This window comes from Amblyomma mixtum, chromosome 7 (assembly GCF_055824585.1).
Source record: "Amblyomma mixtum isolate Tamu chromosome 7, ASM5582458v1, whole genome shotgun sequence".
Lineage (NCBI taxonomy): Eukaryota > Metazoa > Arthropoda > Arachnida > Ixodida > Ixodidae > Amblyomma > Amblyomma mixtum.
The window spans coordinates 20665189-20679271 of record NC_143018.1 but is presented as its reverse complement, the minus strand read 5'-3'; the positions used below and the strand labels follow the sequence as shown (position 1 = coordinate 20679271).

General features: G+C 48.3%; 1 protein-coding gene across 12 annotated transcripts in view; it reads right to left on the bottom strand.

The window, feature by feature from the left end:
• Positions 1-14083, bottom strand: part of Pfrx (6-phosphofructo-2-kinase/fructose-2,6-biphosphatase) — a 164926-nt gene that overhangs the window by 67175 nt on the left and 83668 nt on the right. For 2 of the 12 annotated variants that reach the window (XR_016284017.1, XM_089551845.1), the window contains exon 1: positions 5548-7519. The exons of 7 other annotated variants lie outside the window; for them this stretch is intronic. Coding sequence is in view for 4 of the 5 variants with exons in the window: in XM_089551845.1 (XP_089407971.1) it covers positions 5548-5911 (364 nt within the window). In the remaining variant the exon portion in view is untranslated. Of the gene's footprint in view, positions 1-5547; positions 7531-14083 lie in introns of those variants that run through there. 3 more of the 12 variants (XM_089551848.1, XM_089551846.1, XM_089551847.1) reach the window with 3 other exon arrangements.

Sequence of the window (14083 nt, the reverse complement as noted above, 5' to 3'; positions counted from 1 at the left end):
TGGACGTTTGAAGTTTCGAGAAGTCACGGTTTGGGAAACCAAAGATCGTCGGTGCGAATCCCTATGATGGGCTATGCTTTGATTCAACTAGTAATCTTATGCTACGTAACACACTGAATCGTTCGATACCACTCCGAACATCCTACGCCAATTAGGTAGTCCACAATATGTGTACCAATGGCGCCACCCACTGGCCCCACTTCAATGACCTTTGTGCTTCATACTAAAGCGACCTTGAACAATGCGGCTATTCTAGCTAGCGCTCTGAAATCTCCTGGAGTTTCCGAACATCGAATGCTCGTAAGCGGACACAATAAGGTTGTAAGGAAAATGTCGCAGCCTTCCCTCGCGTTCTCGCTTAAACTTGGTCCACCAGCGGTCATTGGGCAATGAATCAGGGAACTGCAATGTAAAGCTGGCGCGTATATTGACGAACGAGAGCTAAACCATAAGTGCAAAGACAAAGCTTCTAGAACTGTCGAAGACTGGAATCAATTGCCGACACAATTATTTCAGTCTGGAGATAACGTTGGTGAACTAGAGCAGCTCCTCACAGGCTAAATTGTTTGGATTTGTGTGTTTTTGTATTCTGTATGCTGCTAAATATAGTATGTCTTCATTCTTTAAACTGTATGCAGAAAGTATGCATGTCACTCCTGCTTGGGCCAAGCACTGACCTGCAGTATGTTGAAATAAATGAATAAACAGCATTTCCAATGCCAATAAAAGCAAAAAAAAAACACAAAGTTTAATAGGGAGGAAGAATGATGGTCAGTGGACCAATGGTAGACCAGCTTGGTTACGTAAAACCAGCGCCGACGTCGGCACCACGCGCGCAAAAAAAAAAAAGTATAGTTAAAGAGAATGAGCTTGCAAGAGGCCCGAGAATCGCCAGATGAGTCTTCGAATTCGCACCAACTCGCCCGCCCGACTACACACCGCTCTCATAAGCGAATTCCCCCATTCCAGTCCTGGCCCCAAGCGGGGAGCTGGACCAAACCACGCAGGTAGCCGCCGCGATGGCTCGGTGGTTACAGCGCTCAGCTGCTGACCCGAAAGACGCGGGTTCGATACCGGCCGCGGCGGTCGATTTTTGATGGAGGCCAAATTCTACAGGCCCGTGTACCGTGCAATGTCAGTGCACGTTGAAGAACCCCAGGTGGCCGAAATTTCCGGAGCCCTCCACTACGGCGTCCCTCACAGCGTGAGTCGCTTTGGGATGTTAAACCCCAATAAACCAAACCACACCACGCAGGTAGTAAAATGAGTGGCTCTCTAGGAAATTATAAATAACACCAAATCCAGACTAGTCCGTTTTCGTAACCCGCATAAAGATGTACCAAGTGCAGGTTACATATATTTACACACCTCATACTGCTCTTTGTGTTCTTGTCAACCTATAATTAGCGTCCCGTCGGTTAAGTATCTTGGTATATACATAGACAGTGATTTGGCATGGAATACTCAGATGGCTCACATTTGTAAGAAACTCAGAAGTGTTGCATGCTTGTTGTTTAATTTGCGAACTATGATGCCATTTTCTGTGAGAAAATTAGTCGCCCAGGCTCTGGGGTATAGTGTCTTGAGATACGGTATGTGTTGTTTTTTTAACTGCTCTTTCACATGGAAATGTCGTGTTAATAGGATTTTGAAAAACATTGCTACAAGCGTTCTCTACTTGCCGCAGGAGAATCTGCCCAACAGTGTCTTTACCGCAGCCGGTTTGCCTTCTTTTGACAATCTTTTTAAACAAATTCTAGTACTGAAATATTTTTGGAATAGCGCATACAGACACATAAATACGAAACCGGTACCGTTGAGACATGTTCCTCGCTATCATAAACCGAGAGTGCGCACTCACTACGGCAAAGCAACTAGAAAGTATTACGTGCCAGCTATCTTCAACGAATTACCGGATGATTTATTTTCTTTAACCACCCGCAAAAAACTGCGTGTTGCTGTTCAGGCGTTAGAGAATCTTTAACATGTACTAAAACCTTATCAGTGCTTTTTCATTCTTTCCGTGCCAAATTTTTTGTGTTCTTCATGTTTACGTCTTTTAATTTTCTTTTGCCTCTGATGGAGCTCTGATGTAGCGCGAAGATTGCCGCGGCTGCCGGTTGTCGCCGCACAAGCCCACTTGTGGCTTCGGCGCTTCCGTTTCTTTGTATGTTCAGATTATGCTGAATAAAGATTATTATTATTATTATTATTATTATTATTATTATTATTATTATTATTATTATTATTATTATTATTATTATTATTATTATAGAAGCATTCTTCAGTCCACTGGCATCGATGCGGAAGCTACCACTGCCGTTTACAGATGTCAGTGTAGAGAGAGAGAGGACGGAAAGAAGGAAGAGCTGGCACGCGTCGCAGCGCAGCTTCACAACGCAGTAGCGCCAACGCGTACTTGCAACTCGCAATTGTTCGTCAGGAGCAGACTGCGCACTGGGTCTTCACTTGCACCGCTTGCCGAACGCGCAAGAACAGCGGGCTGCCCCGGGGACCCCGAACAGACGGGCGACACAAGCAGCGCCATCTTAGATCATATCACTCTACGGACGCGCCACAACTACAGCCCCCTAAAAGAACCAAAAGTAATGTCAACCCGCATCGCGTAGGGGGAGCCACAGTTGACACACGAGAGAAGGAACGGCGGCGCATGAGAGGGAGAGAGGAGATGACGCTACATTTAGTCTGTTGAGGGGCTATAGCCGCAACAACATGCAAGCGTCACATTTCTGAACCCTATTCCATGCGTCATGATGACGCGCCGCTCGCGGTTAGTTCTGAGAGTAGATCCAACTTGGTCGCGCGTGGTGTAGAATCAAAACATGTTTACGCGTTGTCTGTCTTAGATATGCCTCCTTATACATAGCACATACAGTCTTATGTACCCCCCCCCCTCCCCCTTCCCCCTGGTTTATCCGGGTTCGAACCCGACCGCGGCGGCCGCGCCTCGATGGAGGCGAAACGCAAAAGGCACCCGTGTGTTGTGCGATGTCAGTGCATGGTCGAAATTATTCCGGAGACCTCCACTACGGCACCTCTTTCCCTCTTTCTTTCACTCCCATCTTCCTCTCTTTCCTTACGGCGCGGTTCGGGTGTCCACCGAGATATGTGAGACATTTACTGCGTCATTTCATTTACTCAAAACCAATTTTTAATTTTGCTATACTCCTTTAAGGACACTAAGTACAACACCCTCCAATTATTGTTCTCAGTAACGATCTATTCTGTGCTCTTCGTGGCTGTTGCTTCTTGCTCGGCAGCAAAATACGCCATTTACATCACCGCCGCTAGATATAAACTCGCGACCTTAAGGAAACAAAGGGCTCCGTGATCCCCAACGGATGTGAATGGCAGGGCGACGCAGCCTCGGAGATCGGCAATTAAAAGGGAAAACAGTATTGACGCCGTCACAGATAGCTTGCAAGAACGGCCGCTCCCGGCGACACCTGCATTCCATTTTACCCCCACTTTTATAGTTAATAAGAGCTCCGTTTTCAATAAAAGTATAAGATCTTTGTGATTACGGAACGGGGTGCGTACGATCAATACAGGTCAACCTCAATCTGTCTTCGGTGTCCAACTTAAGTATGACCGTGCAAACAAACCCCTTCAGAGCCACACGACAGCCAATATCAGCGCGTTCAGCAAGACCAGCGAATAGTGGGGCACTGAGCTGGAGCAGCCGTGACCGCCCTGGCGTGGCGTGACCGAAGCAGCCTCCCCGAAAACAGCCGACGCGGTCAAACAGAGCGCTGCAAAAGACGCCCTCCTTTGACACATTCTGACGAAACAAAATCGATACACGGCCTCCGAACGACTTCCCTTTTTTTTTGTCCCTCTTGGTAGGGGGCAAAAGAAATAAAAAAAAAGGAGAGGAGAAGCTTTTACTATTTCTGTTAGGGCTGGGCCGTTGACGAGTTGTAACGTTCAGATTGGTGGGAATTTTTCTTACCATCCATTAATTCATCCGATAACAACAGAGTAAAAGTATGAAAAAAAAAAAACGTTCAACTACTTGGATCTGAGCGAAATGCCCCAACTATAGTCCCGTTTAAATTCTGAGGGCAATTTTCGCTACACCGGTCCGGAAGAGTGGGGGAGATGTGCGAACAATATGCCTGGGCGAAAAAGTCGTGGAGGGACAACCACTGAGCCGTCGCTATCCATTCTCCACCTCTTAAGATACGCTTACACGGTTTTAAACACTAGGTACCCCAGAGACTCTCAAACAATTATGTCCACTCCCGGAAGCTCTGTGTACAAAGAAAAAGTCCGACTTCCGGCCCCATTTTTGAACACGCTCCAAGAGACGCCCCGTACGACAGTCGATAGTGCTAAATTTGAGCGCAGCTGTTCGCACGCCGCCTGCCGCCACCGCTGGCTGGTGGCGTGTTACGCCGACTACGCCGACGCCGCAGGACCTAGGGACAGGAGCATAAGAGCTGCGCTCTAAAAGGAACTCTAGGTCTTCTTGCCCCTCCCACCGCGACGAAGCGAAGGGAGGCATATCATCACCATCATCAGCCTGATTACGCCCACTGCAGGGCAAAGGCATCTCCTATGTCTCTCCGATTAACCCTGTCCTTTGCCAGCTGCGGCCTGTTCCATCATATAATAGCTGTTCCAAACGCTCAAGCATGAGCACAGCTCTTTCACCATACCAGTTGCGAAACTCGCAATTAAGGCACACACGTGTTGATTCGGTGATCTGATTGGGCCAATACTCGGAGGTTAGCAGAATGTCGCGCCACCTACTGCCTTCAGACGAACTGCTCAGCGCAACTCAGCACAGTGATGTAACAGCGAGACAAGTGATGCAGGGCGCCACCGATAGCTGACAGCTCGGCCGATAGGCGGCGCAATCATCTGCTAACTTCTAGGCAGCTTACATATATTGCGTGGCGCAACATGTAGGCTCCCTACTGATACCCGCTAAGTGTCCACACTGACCCAAAGGGATCACGCGACTACAGATGGCGCATATTCGAGAACTTTAGGTCCAACTGGATAACCCCGTCTGGTCAAATGTTTATATTTGCGTTTGGCCAGAAGGTGGTTAAGTAGTTACGGCGTTCGGCTTCCAAGCACAAGGTCGTGAGATCGAATCCCGGGGCGGGTTATGATGGAGGTGAGACGGAAGTGACGCCTGGCGTCAGTGCGCGTTAAAGAAGTGTCCACAGGTGGCCGAAATTGAACCGCACACCTCTACTGCGGTGTCCCCCGTAGCCCTAAGTGCAGATTCGAGACGTTAAAACGCCACGAACGATATGCGTATGCACAAGACAGCTGGCATTCCCTTTCAGCAACAGCAGTACGCCTAAGAAGAGACGCGGAAGAATCTGTCGGGGAAATGTGCTCGGGGTGTTCAGATGTGAGTGTGCACCACCAACGGGGGTGCAGACCCGCTCATACTTAATGGATCACGTGACAATGAGTCGCACAGCCACAATCGTTGAAGCTGTAAAACACAGACAAAAGAACGTGACGCGCGCGCCGGCGACGATGTGGCGCCGCGCGGTTAAGTACCTGGGTTCCAGTTCTTCGGCCGCACGTAGACGACGCCGTACTGTCCGGTGTGCACGCACTCGAAGCGGCATCGGTGCCGGTAGCTTCCGTGCGGCAACGGCGACGGACCGGGCCAGTTCTTGCTGTTGGACGCCATGCAGACTAGCTGTTCGTGCGATATCTGCGGACTCGCCAACGGAGAAAGGTTCACTGTATCGGTTCCCGAACGGGACGCAGCAGCGGTGGATGCTGAGGAGCTGGCAAGCTCGGACGTCGGCGAGGCGGGCTCCGACGTCGACTTCGCCACCGGCACACCCGGCGCCTGCCGTCGTTGCTGCTGCTGCTGCAGCTTCTGTTTGGACGGCGGCGGCGGTCCCGACGACATTGCGCCGACGGAAGACGGGCCGCCGGCGCACGCAACGACGACAAACAGAACCGAACACCGCACGCGCGCCGCGGGCGCACGCCCCAGGTTCTACACACAAGGGAGTCCCAGAGAGAGAAGGAGGTCTTCGCCGCTGGGACAGCGGCGCGGACGCGGCGCCCGCTCGCACAGCGTGACCTCTTACACTCAGGCCGGCGCCATTTTGGTGAGAATCGAGCTCGCGAGCGCCCTCTCGTTTCTTCGACCGCGGTTACGACCAGCGTTGCCACCGCAGGAGGAAGGAGGAGGAATGACGCCGCACGCGTGTGTGAAAACTCACATTACGGTATACACACCTCACTGCGGTGTGAACACAGCGTTGAGGTCGTAACCCAGTCAAACCACCATAACGATGATGATGATAATATGTATTCGGCATCGCTCCATATCGCCCTGCCATCTAGCGGCCGTAAAATCAATAAAAACAGAAGAGGATGAAGCAGCGATAACGCGGTGATCAGAGCAGCGTAATGTTTCTTTGCTTCAGGCTTTGTCTGCCAAGTAAGAGCGGATAACGCTCTTTAGGGAGCAGAGCGACGACTCAAAACTGCGATACGGTCACGATTCCACGAAAACAAATTGCACTGCCTAGTTTTATTACGATACTCCCATTTGGGGTTCAGTAATTCGGATATGTAGCTGATCTCATCCGTACGTGACCTGCAGCCTAAAAAAGAAAAAAAAAGCAAAGGGTGGGCGAATCACTGTTATTGTGAGCCTGGTACGGCTTTCGTACTCTATGTGCAAGAGTTACGCATGCATTACAGCTTTATCATTCAAGTGGCAATTAGTTCTCACAAGCTTTGCAGATCTGTAGATGGTCGCCTGATTGACTTCCACGTCGCATTTATTCTGAAGCACGTGATTCCTTGAAGAAAATAATGAGGCGTTGCAGGGGCGAAGAAGACGGGACTCTGTTTTTTCTCTCCTCAGTAACGCTTCTGAGCAATTAAATAAAAAAAAATGGCAGACCAGAATAAATAAAGATTGCCGACTAAACTGGTAAGCCAGAACGAAAAATTACTGGTAAAATAAATGCTTCGAAGTAATCTGACAAATGCACGGAATCGATAAAAGGTGAAAACTGAAATTACCCAGACAAATTCGATGCAATGGCATAAAATAACCTTAGATCACGCAACTTCAGGCGATTTCTATTCGCACTACTCAATATAGTTAACAGCAAGTAATTATGAATTGCCAAGTGCATTATTACCCTTCCTTCTCGATCCCTTCATTCCCGCCGCTTTTCAACCAGCGTGCAAAGCACCGCCAGTACACGACGGTCCTGCCATCTGGTGCAGACATACGGAAACTCCGGAGGGTACTAGAGAGGGGATCACGGGGGATGGGCTGAATGAGTGAAGGAAAAACGAAAGCGAGAAACAAGAACAAAAGCCCACGTCATACGTCACGCTCCTGGCGCACTGCGGGCGCTCTCCGATAGATGGATCCACCGACCTTGGACGGCCGCGACGGCTACTGCTTGCGCAGCGCTCTTGTTGCTAGTTGGCTGTTACGGCTTTCACCAATCCACCCTCCGCGCGCGGTATGAATCACTCCAGGCAATTCGAGGTGCACCATTTTCTTTAACCAATTCATTCATTCATTAGGACACTACGCTGTTCGGCGTGTCATCTACTGCGTAAAACAAACATGGACAAGAAGGGAACAGGACACGTGCAGTGCCCTGTCCTTTACTCGTCCATGTTTGTTTTGTGTGGTTTCTTTCTAGTTCATTCATTCATTCATTCTTCACCTAGGCGTGCCCTTAGCAGGATACCCAGACAGCAGGCAAAGCAAAGCGAAGGAGAATTGCAACTATTTTTTTTTTTACTGCAAACTGAATTGTCTGCTAAACGAAGTAAGAGTGGCGGGCCCGTGCACGTTTAATATCCTCCATGACCACAACGGCACAGTCGACATCATCACACGTCGCATAATTTCATTAACACCGGCGCAGAGTAATAAACCGGTGAGCGCAAAAGTGCGCACCTCACAGCGTTAAGCGCTCGGCTGCCTTAGCAGCAAGATAAGCATTACCGCGAATTCATAGTTGATGCACCACTGCATAGCTATTCGCGACAGGACGTAGGTTACTAGGTGAGTTGATGCAAAACTGCATGCGCCCACTATGAGGCTGTCCACGACAGGACGCGGGTTACTGGGTGAGTTGGTGCAGCACTGCATGCGCCCACTATGAGGCTGTCCGCAACAAGACGTGGGTTACTGGGCGAGTTGGTGCAGCACTGCATGAGCCCACTATGAGGCTGTCCGCGACAGGACGTGGGTTACTCGGCAAGTTGGTGCAGCACTGCATGCGCCCACTATGAGGCTGTTCGCGACAGGACATGGGTTACTCGGCGAGTTGGTGCAGCACTGCATGCGCCCACTATGAGGCTGTTCGCGACAGGACATGGGTTACTGGGCGAGTTGGTGCAGCACTGCATGCGCCCACTATGAGGCTGTTCGCGACAGGACATGGGTTACTGGGCGAGTTGGTGCAGCACTGCATGCGCCCACTATGAGGCTGTTCGCGACAGGACATGGGTTACTGGGCGAGTTGGTGCAGCACTGCATGCGCCCACTATGAGGCTGTTCGCGACAGGACATGGGTTACTGGGCGAGTTGGTGCAGCACTGCATGCGCCCACTATGAGGCTGTTCGCGACAGGACATGGGTTACTGGGCGAGTTGGTGCAGCACTGCATGCGCCCACTATGAGGCTGTTCGCGACAGGACATGGGTTACTCGGCGAGTTGGTGCAGCACTGCATGCGCCCACTATGAGGCTGTTCGCGACAGGACATGGGTTACTCGGCGAGTTGGTGCAGCACTGCATGCGCCCACTATGAGGCTGTTCGCGACAGGACATGGGTTACTCGGCGAGTTGGTGCAGCACTGCATGCGCCCACTATGAGGCTGTTCGCGACAGGACATGGGTTACTGGGCGAGTTGGTGCAGCACTGCATGCGCCCACTATGAGGCTGTTCGCGACAGGACATGGGTTACTGGGCGAGTTGGTGCAGCACTGCATGCGCCCACTATGAGGCTGTTAGAGACAGGACGTGGGTTACTGGGCGAGTTGGTGCAGCACTGCATGGTTTGGTTTGGTTTTGGTTTATTGGGTTTAACGTCCCGAAGCAACTAAGGCTATGAGGGACGCTGTAGTGAAGGGCTCCAGAAATTTCGACCACCTGGGGTTCTTTAACGTGCTCTGACATCGTACAGTACACGGGCCTCTAGAATTTCGCCTTCATCGAAATTCGGCCGCCGCGGCCGGGATCTAACCCACGTCTTTCGGGTCAGCAGCCGAGCGCCGTAACTGAGCCACCGCGGCGGGTGTAGCGCTGCATGCGTCCACTATGAGGCTCTTCGCGACAGGACATAGGTTAATGAGTGAGTTGGTCCAGCACTGCATACGCACTCTAGGATGCAGCTCGTTACAAGACGTAGGCTAATGGATTCTGGAATGCATGACTAGTTTCGTCCGGAAGAGTGTACAGGCTTTGTGGTGAGTTAATACTGCTCTGCATGACAAAGCAACCGGCAATGCACATGTTCACCGGCGATACTATAGGGCAGAAGAGCCTGTAGTGTTTCCGTTACCTGTCGTCCCGTTGATACAGTAGATTTATTCTTTCCCTGCACCATCAGAATGTAAACAGTCTTTAAAAAGTGCGCAGATGGCAACGATGCTTTAGTTACACAAGTTCACCAATCGCTTCTTTTTGCTGTTCTGGTCCGGCAAACGCTGCTCATCCTGTCTGCAACCTAATAAGTTTAGGTTTGTTTTTGTTTTGTGGGGTTTAAGGTCCCAAAGCGACTAAGGCTATGAGGAACACCGTAGTGAAGGGTTCCGGAAATTTCGACCGCCTGGGGTTCTTGTAACGTGCACTGAGATCGCACAATACACGGGCCTCTAGAATTTCGCCTTCATCGAAATTCGGCCGCCGCGGCGACCTAAGAAGTCACCCATACAGTATGCGGGCGCACCTGTGCAGTGTGTTCACAGTTTCTCGCTTTCCATCTCAGTATCTTGGTGCGCTTGTTCCTGGATTCAATATAATAACAAAATTGAGGGGGAAATAACGGACTGACGCTGTTCCGTCCACTCTCCGCGGCGAGCAAGAAGACCTAAACACTGAACACATGTGCTAAATATATTTAATCCTTGCAGATAAGAGATACAGGCTACGGTGTATCCACCTTGTATCTAATCTTACAGCAACTTAATCCATTAAACTACAAAAACTAAAAAAACAGCCAAGGCTATAACGCTGCGCTGACGAACGTGCAGTCGTCGAAAAACGCAACAAAAAAAAAGAGGAAAGGTTCAAAAAGCGGCTCTGCACGCTTCAATGACTCGTCACGACGCGGTTCGAATGTCGCCGCCTGACGCAGGCAATTCGCAGCGCTCCCATTTCGAGAGAAACGTTCGCCGCGTCGTGGACGGTCTCCTTTACATTTTTTCTTTTTCTCATGCTTCCAACTCCCATCGACGACCTTGCATTACGCCGACGCGTCCCATTTCCCGACGCGCCACGGACACCGCACTGGGCAGAATCCGATGAAATAAGAGACAACAGGTAAAAAAAAAACAGGTAAAAGCAGCACGTGAGCACGAGATGACGGGATGGGGTAAAATACAAAGCATGATTAATTTTAGAAAAACCGACCGGAGTAGAAAAGAGACGCAAAAATCGAGCTCAATGAAACACTAGAGGAGGAGGTGGACGTGGGGGAAAGGGTAGCCGTGTTAGCCCGAGCGTTCCGCGTTCCGACGCGGTCGCACGGCTGATCCAGTTTTTTTCGCGGCGGCCTTAGCGTCTCTAATGCGTCTCGCCAGTGTCGGAAGAAACAAAGGCACGCCACGTACTATGCCTTACATACACTGTTTGTTTTTTCTGAAGTGTAACTGTCCACACCTGTTTCTTATTTCTCTACCGCCTCCATGATGTTTCTCAGTAAGCCGTCAAGATAAATATTTGTCTGGTCCTTTTGGGCCCTCCTTTCTGATGCAATCGTTCGTGCATTAAGTAAGCACACAACACACAAGAACCTCCCCAGGCGGTCAGAATTAGTCCGGAGCCGTCCACTGCGTCAGCGCCTATACCTCTTTACCGTCTTTCACTCCCTCCGTCAATCATTCCCTTTAATGGCGCGGTGGAGGTTAGCAAGACGAGAGATATTTACTGCACTTTGCCTCTCCTAATAACTAATCATCATTATAATTACTATTATCATTAGTATTTCTGTTTGAGCATGTTCTTGTACCAGGTGAGGACCGAAATTTTGTGTGGACTTTAGCAGTAGATTATGCCGCATGACAGTGTTGTCTTGAAATGCTTTATAGTGATGTCTCTATGTCGTTTTAGAGGTATGATTGCTTCACGATGCTTTTCCAGATAAAAATGCTGACTAGATATATAAACAAAAGTGGAGAGCTGAAGTCCTTGCTGCTGGCAATACTGTATGTAATAGTGAATCTATATATCACATGCAGAAATGCATTCATATTAACGGCGAATATCTCGAGAAATGTTGAATGAATAGACTCTCTCTTGGAGCAATTCAAATTTCCCATACATCTTATACACCAAAGTAGCCGAGCTTTCGGACCGCTCTTCTCTCTCTCTCCCTATATATATATATATATATATATATATATATATATATATATATATATATATATATATATATATATATATATATATATATATATATATATATGACACATTTCTTTCTTGCTCCTCTGCTTTACCTTTTTTCGTTCTATAACGCTACTATCTCTTCGCCTAAATTTGTATACCCTAATATTGTGATCTCGGATTGAGTGTTCACATCTGTCGCATGTAAGACCCATGTTAAAGGCTCCTACTGTTCCTGGACACAACCAACAATGGGTTGATTGATAGACCGGTTGTTTTATATATATATATATATATATTGATACGTGGCGGCTAGAAACAGCAGAGGTAACCTGCCACGCAAGGGACCGACGGCTTGGAGCAGTCTCTCAGCACACAAGCGCGCACCTCAGCGTCGTCTTCTTTACAAAACCACTTGGTCGTCCTCCCAGCGTCCGTAGCAATATATATATATATATATATATATATATATATATATATATATATATATATATATATATATATATATATATATATATATATATATATATATATATATATATATATATATACGAGGGGGGACCCAAAAGAAACCGAACTGAGAGCGCGCTACCATTCGTAGACGTAGTAGAGAGTTCTACCGCTAGATGGGGTTAGCAGAGACCTTCACGAAACAGCTGTTCAGACGACAAATTTGTAGGCAAACATTTGAGCGTAGTGTTGTGTTTCGCTTGCAGTTACTTTGTTCCGCCTGCGAAATCTTTATGGCAAATTTAAAAGAACAGAGAGTGTGTTTGAAGTTTTGTTTCCTGCTTGAAAAATCGGCAACGGAAGCTTACCAAATGTTGCAACAGACTTTTAAAGAGGGTGCTATGAGCCGCACACAAGTTTCCGAGTGGTTTGGGCGCTTCAAACGTTGTGAGATGAGTGTCGAAGACCATGCTCGTTCTGGGCATCCTTCAACGTCTCGAAACGATGAAAACGTTGAAAAAATCCGCCAAAAAGGAACAAAGATGGTCGTTTCACGATCGGCCAAATTTCAGAACAGACAGGGGTGAGTTGGAGCTCCTGTAAGCGAATTTTGACTGAGCAGTTGCAAATGAGACGTGTTTTCGCTAAATTTCTTCCTCGCATTCTCACACAGGATCAAAAGAACATTCGATTAAATTTGAGTAGGGATTAAAAAAAAGAGATTGAAAGTGATCCAAACTTCTTCACCAAAGTCATTACAGGTGATGAGAGTTGGTGTTACGGGTATGATCCAGAAACTAAGCAAGCGTTAAGCCAGTGGAAGTCTCCGAACTCTCCGAGACCAAAAAAACAAGCAAGGCAGTTGAAGTCGAATGTGAAGACAATGATCATTGTCTTTTGTGATGTTCGCGGAATTTTGCACCAGGAATTTGTTTCCCCTAGCCAGACTGTTAACAAGCACTTTTATTTGGAAGTTTTAAAACGTCTGCGAGAGGATGTGCGGAGGAAACGCAAGGAACGTTGGCGATCAGGTGACTGGTTCCTTCATCACGACAACGCCCCCGCACACACGGCCTTACGAGTGACCTACTATTTGGCTTATCGGGGATGGACTGTCGTTCCCCACCCTCCATATTCACCAGACCTAGTAGCCCCGTGCGACTTTTTCTCTTTCCGAGAATGAAGAAAAGTCTAAAAGGGAAGCGTTTTGGTGATGTGGTGGCCGTACAGACAGCTTCGCAGAGGGCACCGGACGATATCAAGGTTGAAGGGTTCCAGAGATGCTTCAAACAGTGGGAAAAAAGACTTGATAAGTGCATCGCATTTCATGGAGAGTACTTTGAAGGTGACTGAAGGAATTTTGTGCAAGAGTTAATAAATAAAGTTTTTATACGAAAAATCCGGTTTCTTTTGGGTCCCCCCTCGTATATATATTGCAGTGAATTATATTGAACGCGCCTCATGTGGCCGCTATGGCAGACGAAGAAGTTGGATTCTGTTGCCTGCCGCTCAACTGTTTTGTGAACTGTATCGCCGAGTTCGCTAGTACTGAACCCAGCCATGCTGACGGCTGAGTAGTACACCTTCTCCTAGTAAGTTAAATATAATGTAAAAATCCCTGAAAAAGGGATTGGCAGTATTACTAAATAAATAATTATTAAATAAATAAATAATTCTCGTCTCGCTTGGGGAATTAACGCCACTGGGCTGCTAGGTACAAAAAGTAGACTAAACTTTATGCTGACGCAGCGAGCAAAGTCTCTTGGCAGGAAGCTGTTCGCCACCATATTGTTTTTCTCAATTAATCACTCTATACCGGGTTCCGCACATTTCCGAGCTGCAAACACCACCAACGACTACACATGCTGTAACTTATATCGCACATTTTCATCACCTGGGATATTCAGTGATAAGGCGCGAATCTCTCAGGAGGACGAAGGCAGTAAAGGCTTTGCCGTGATTACAAAGCTGCAGCAGGCGAAGGTAGCGGTACACAAGGTTTCCCACCGCGAAGGAAGCAGACTATATAGCGTC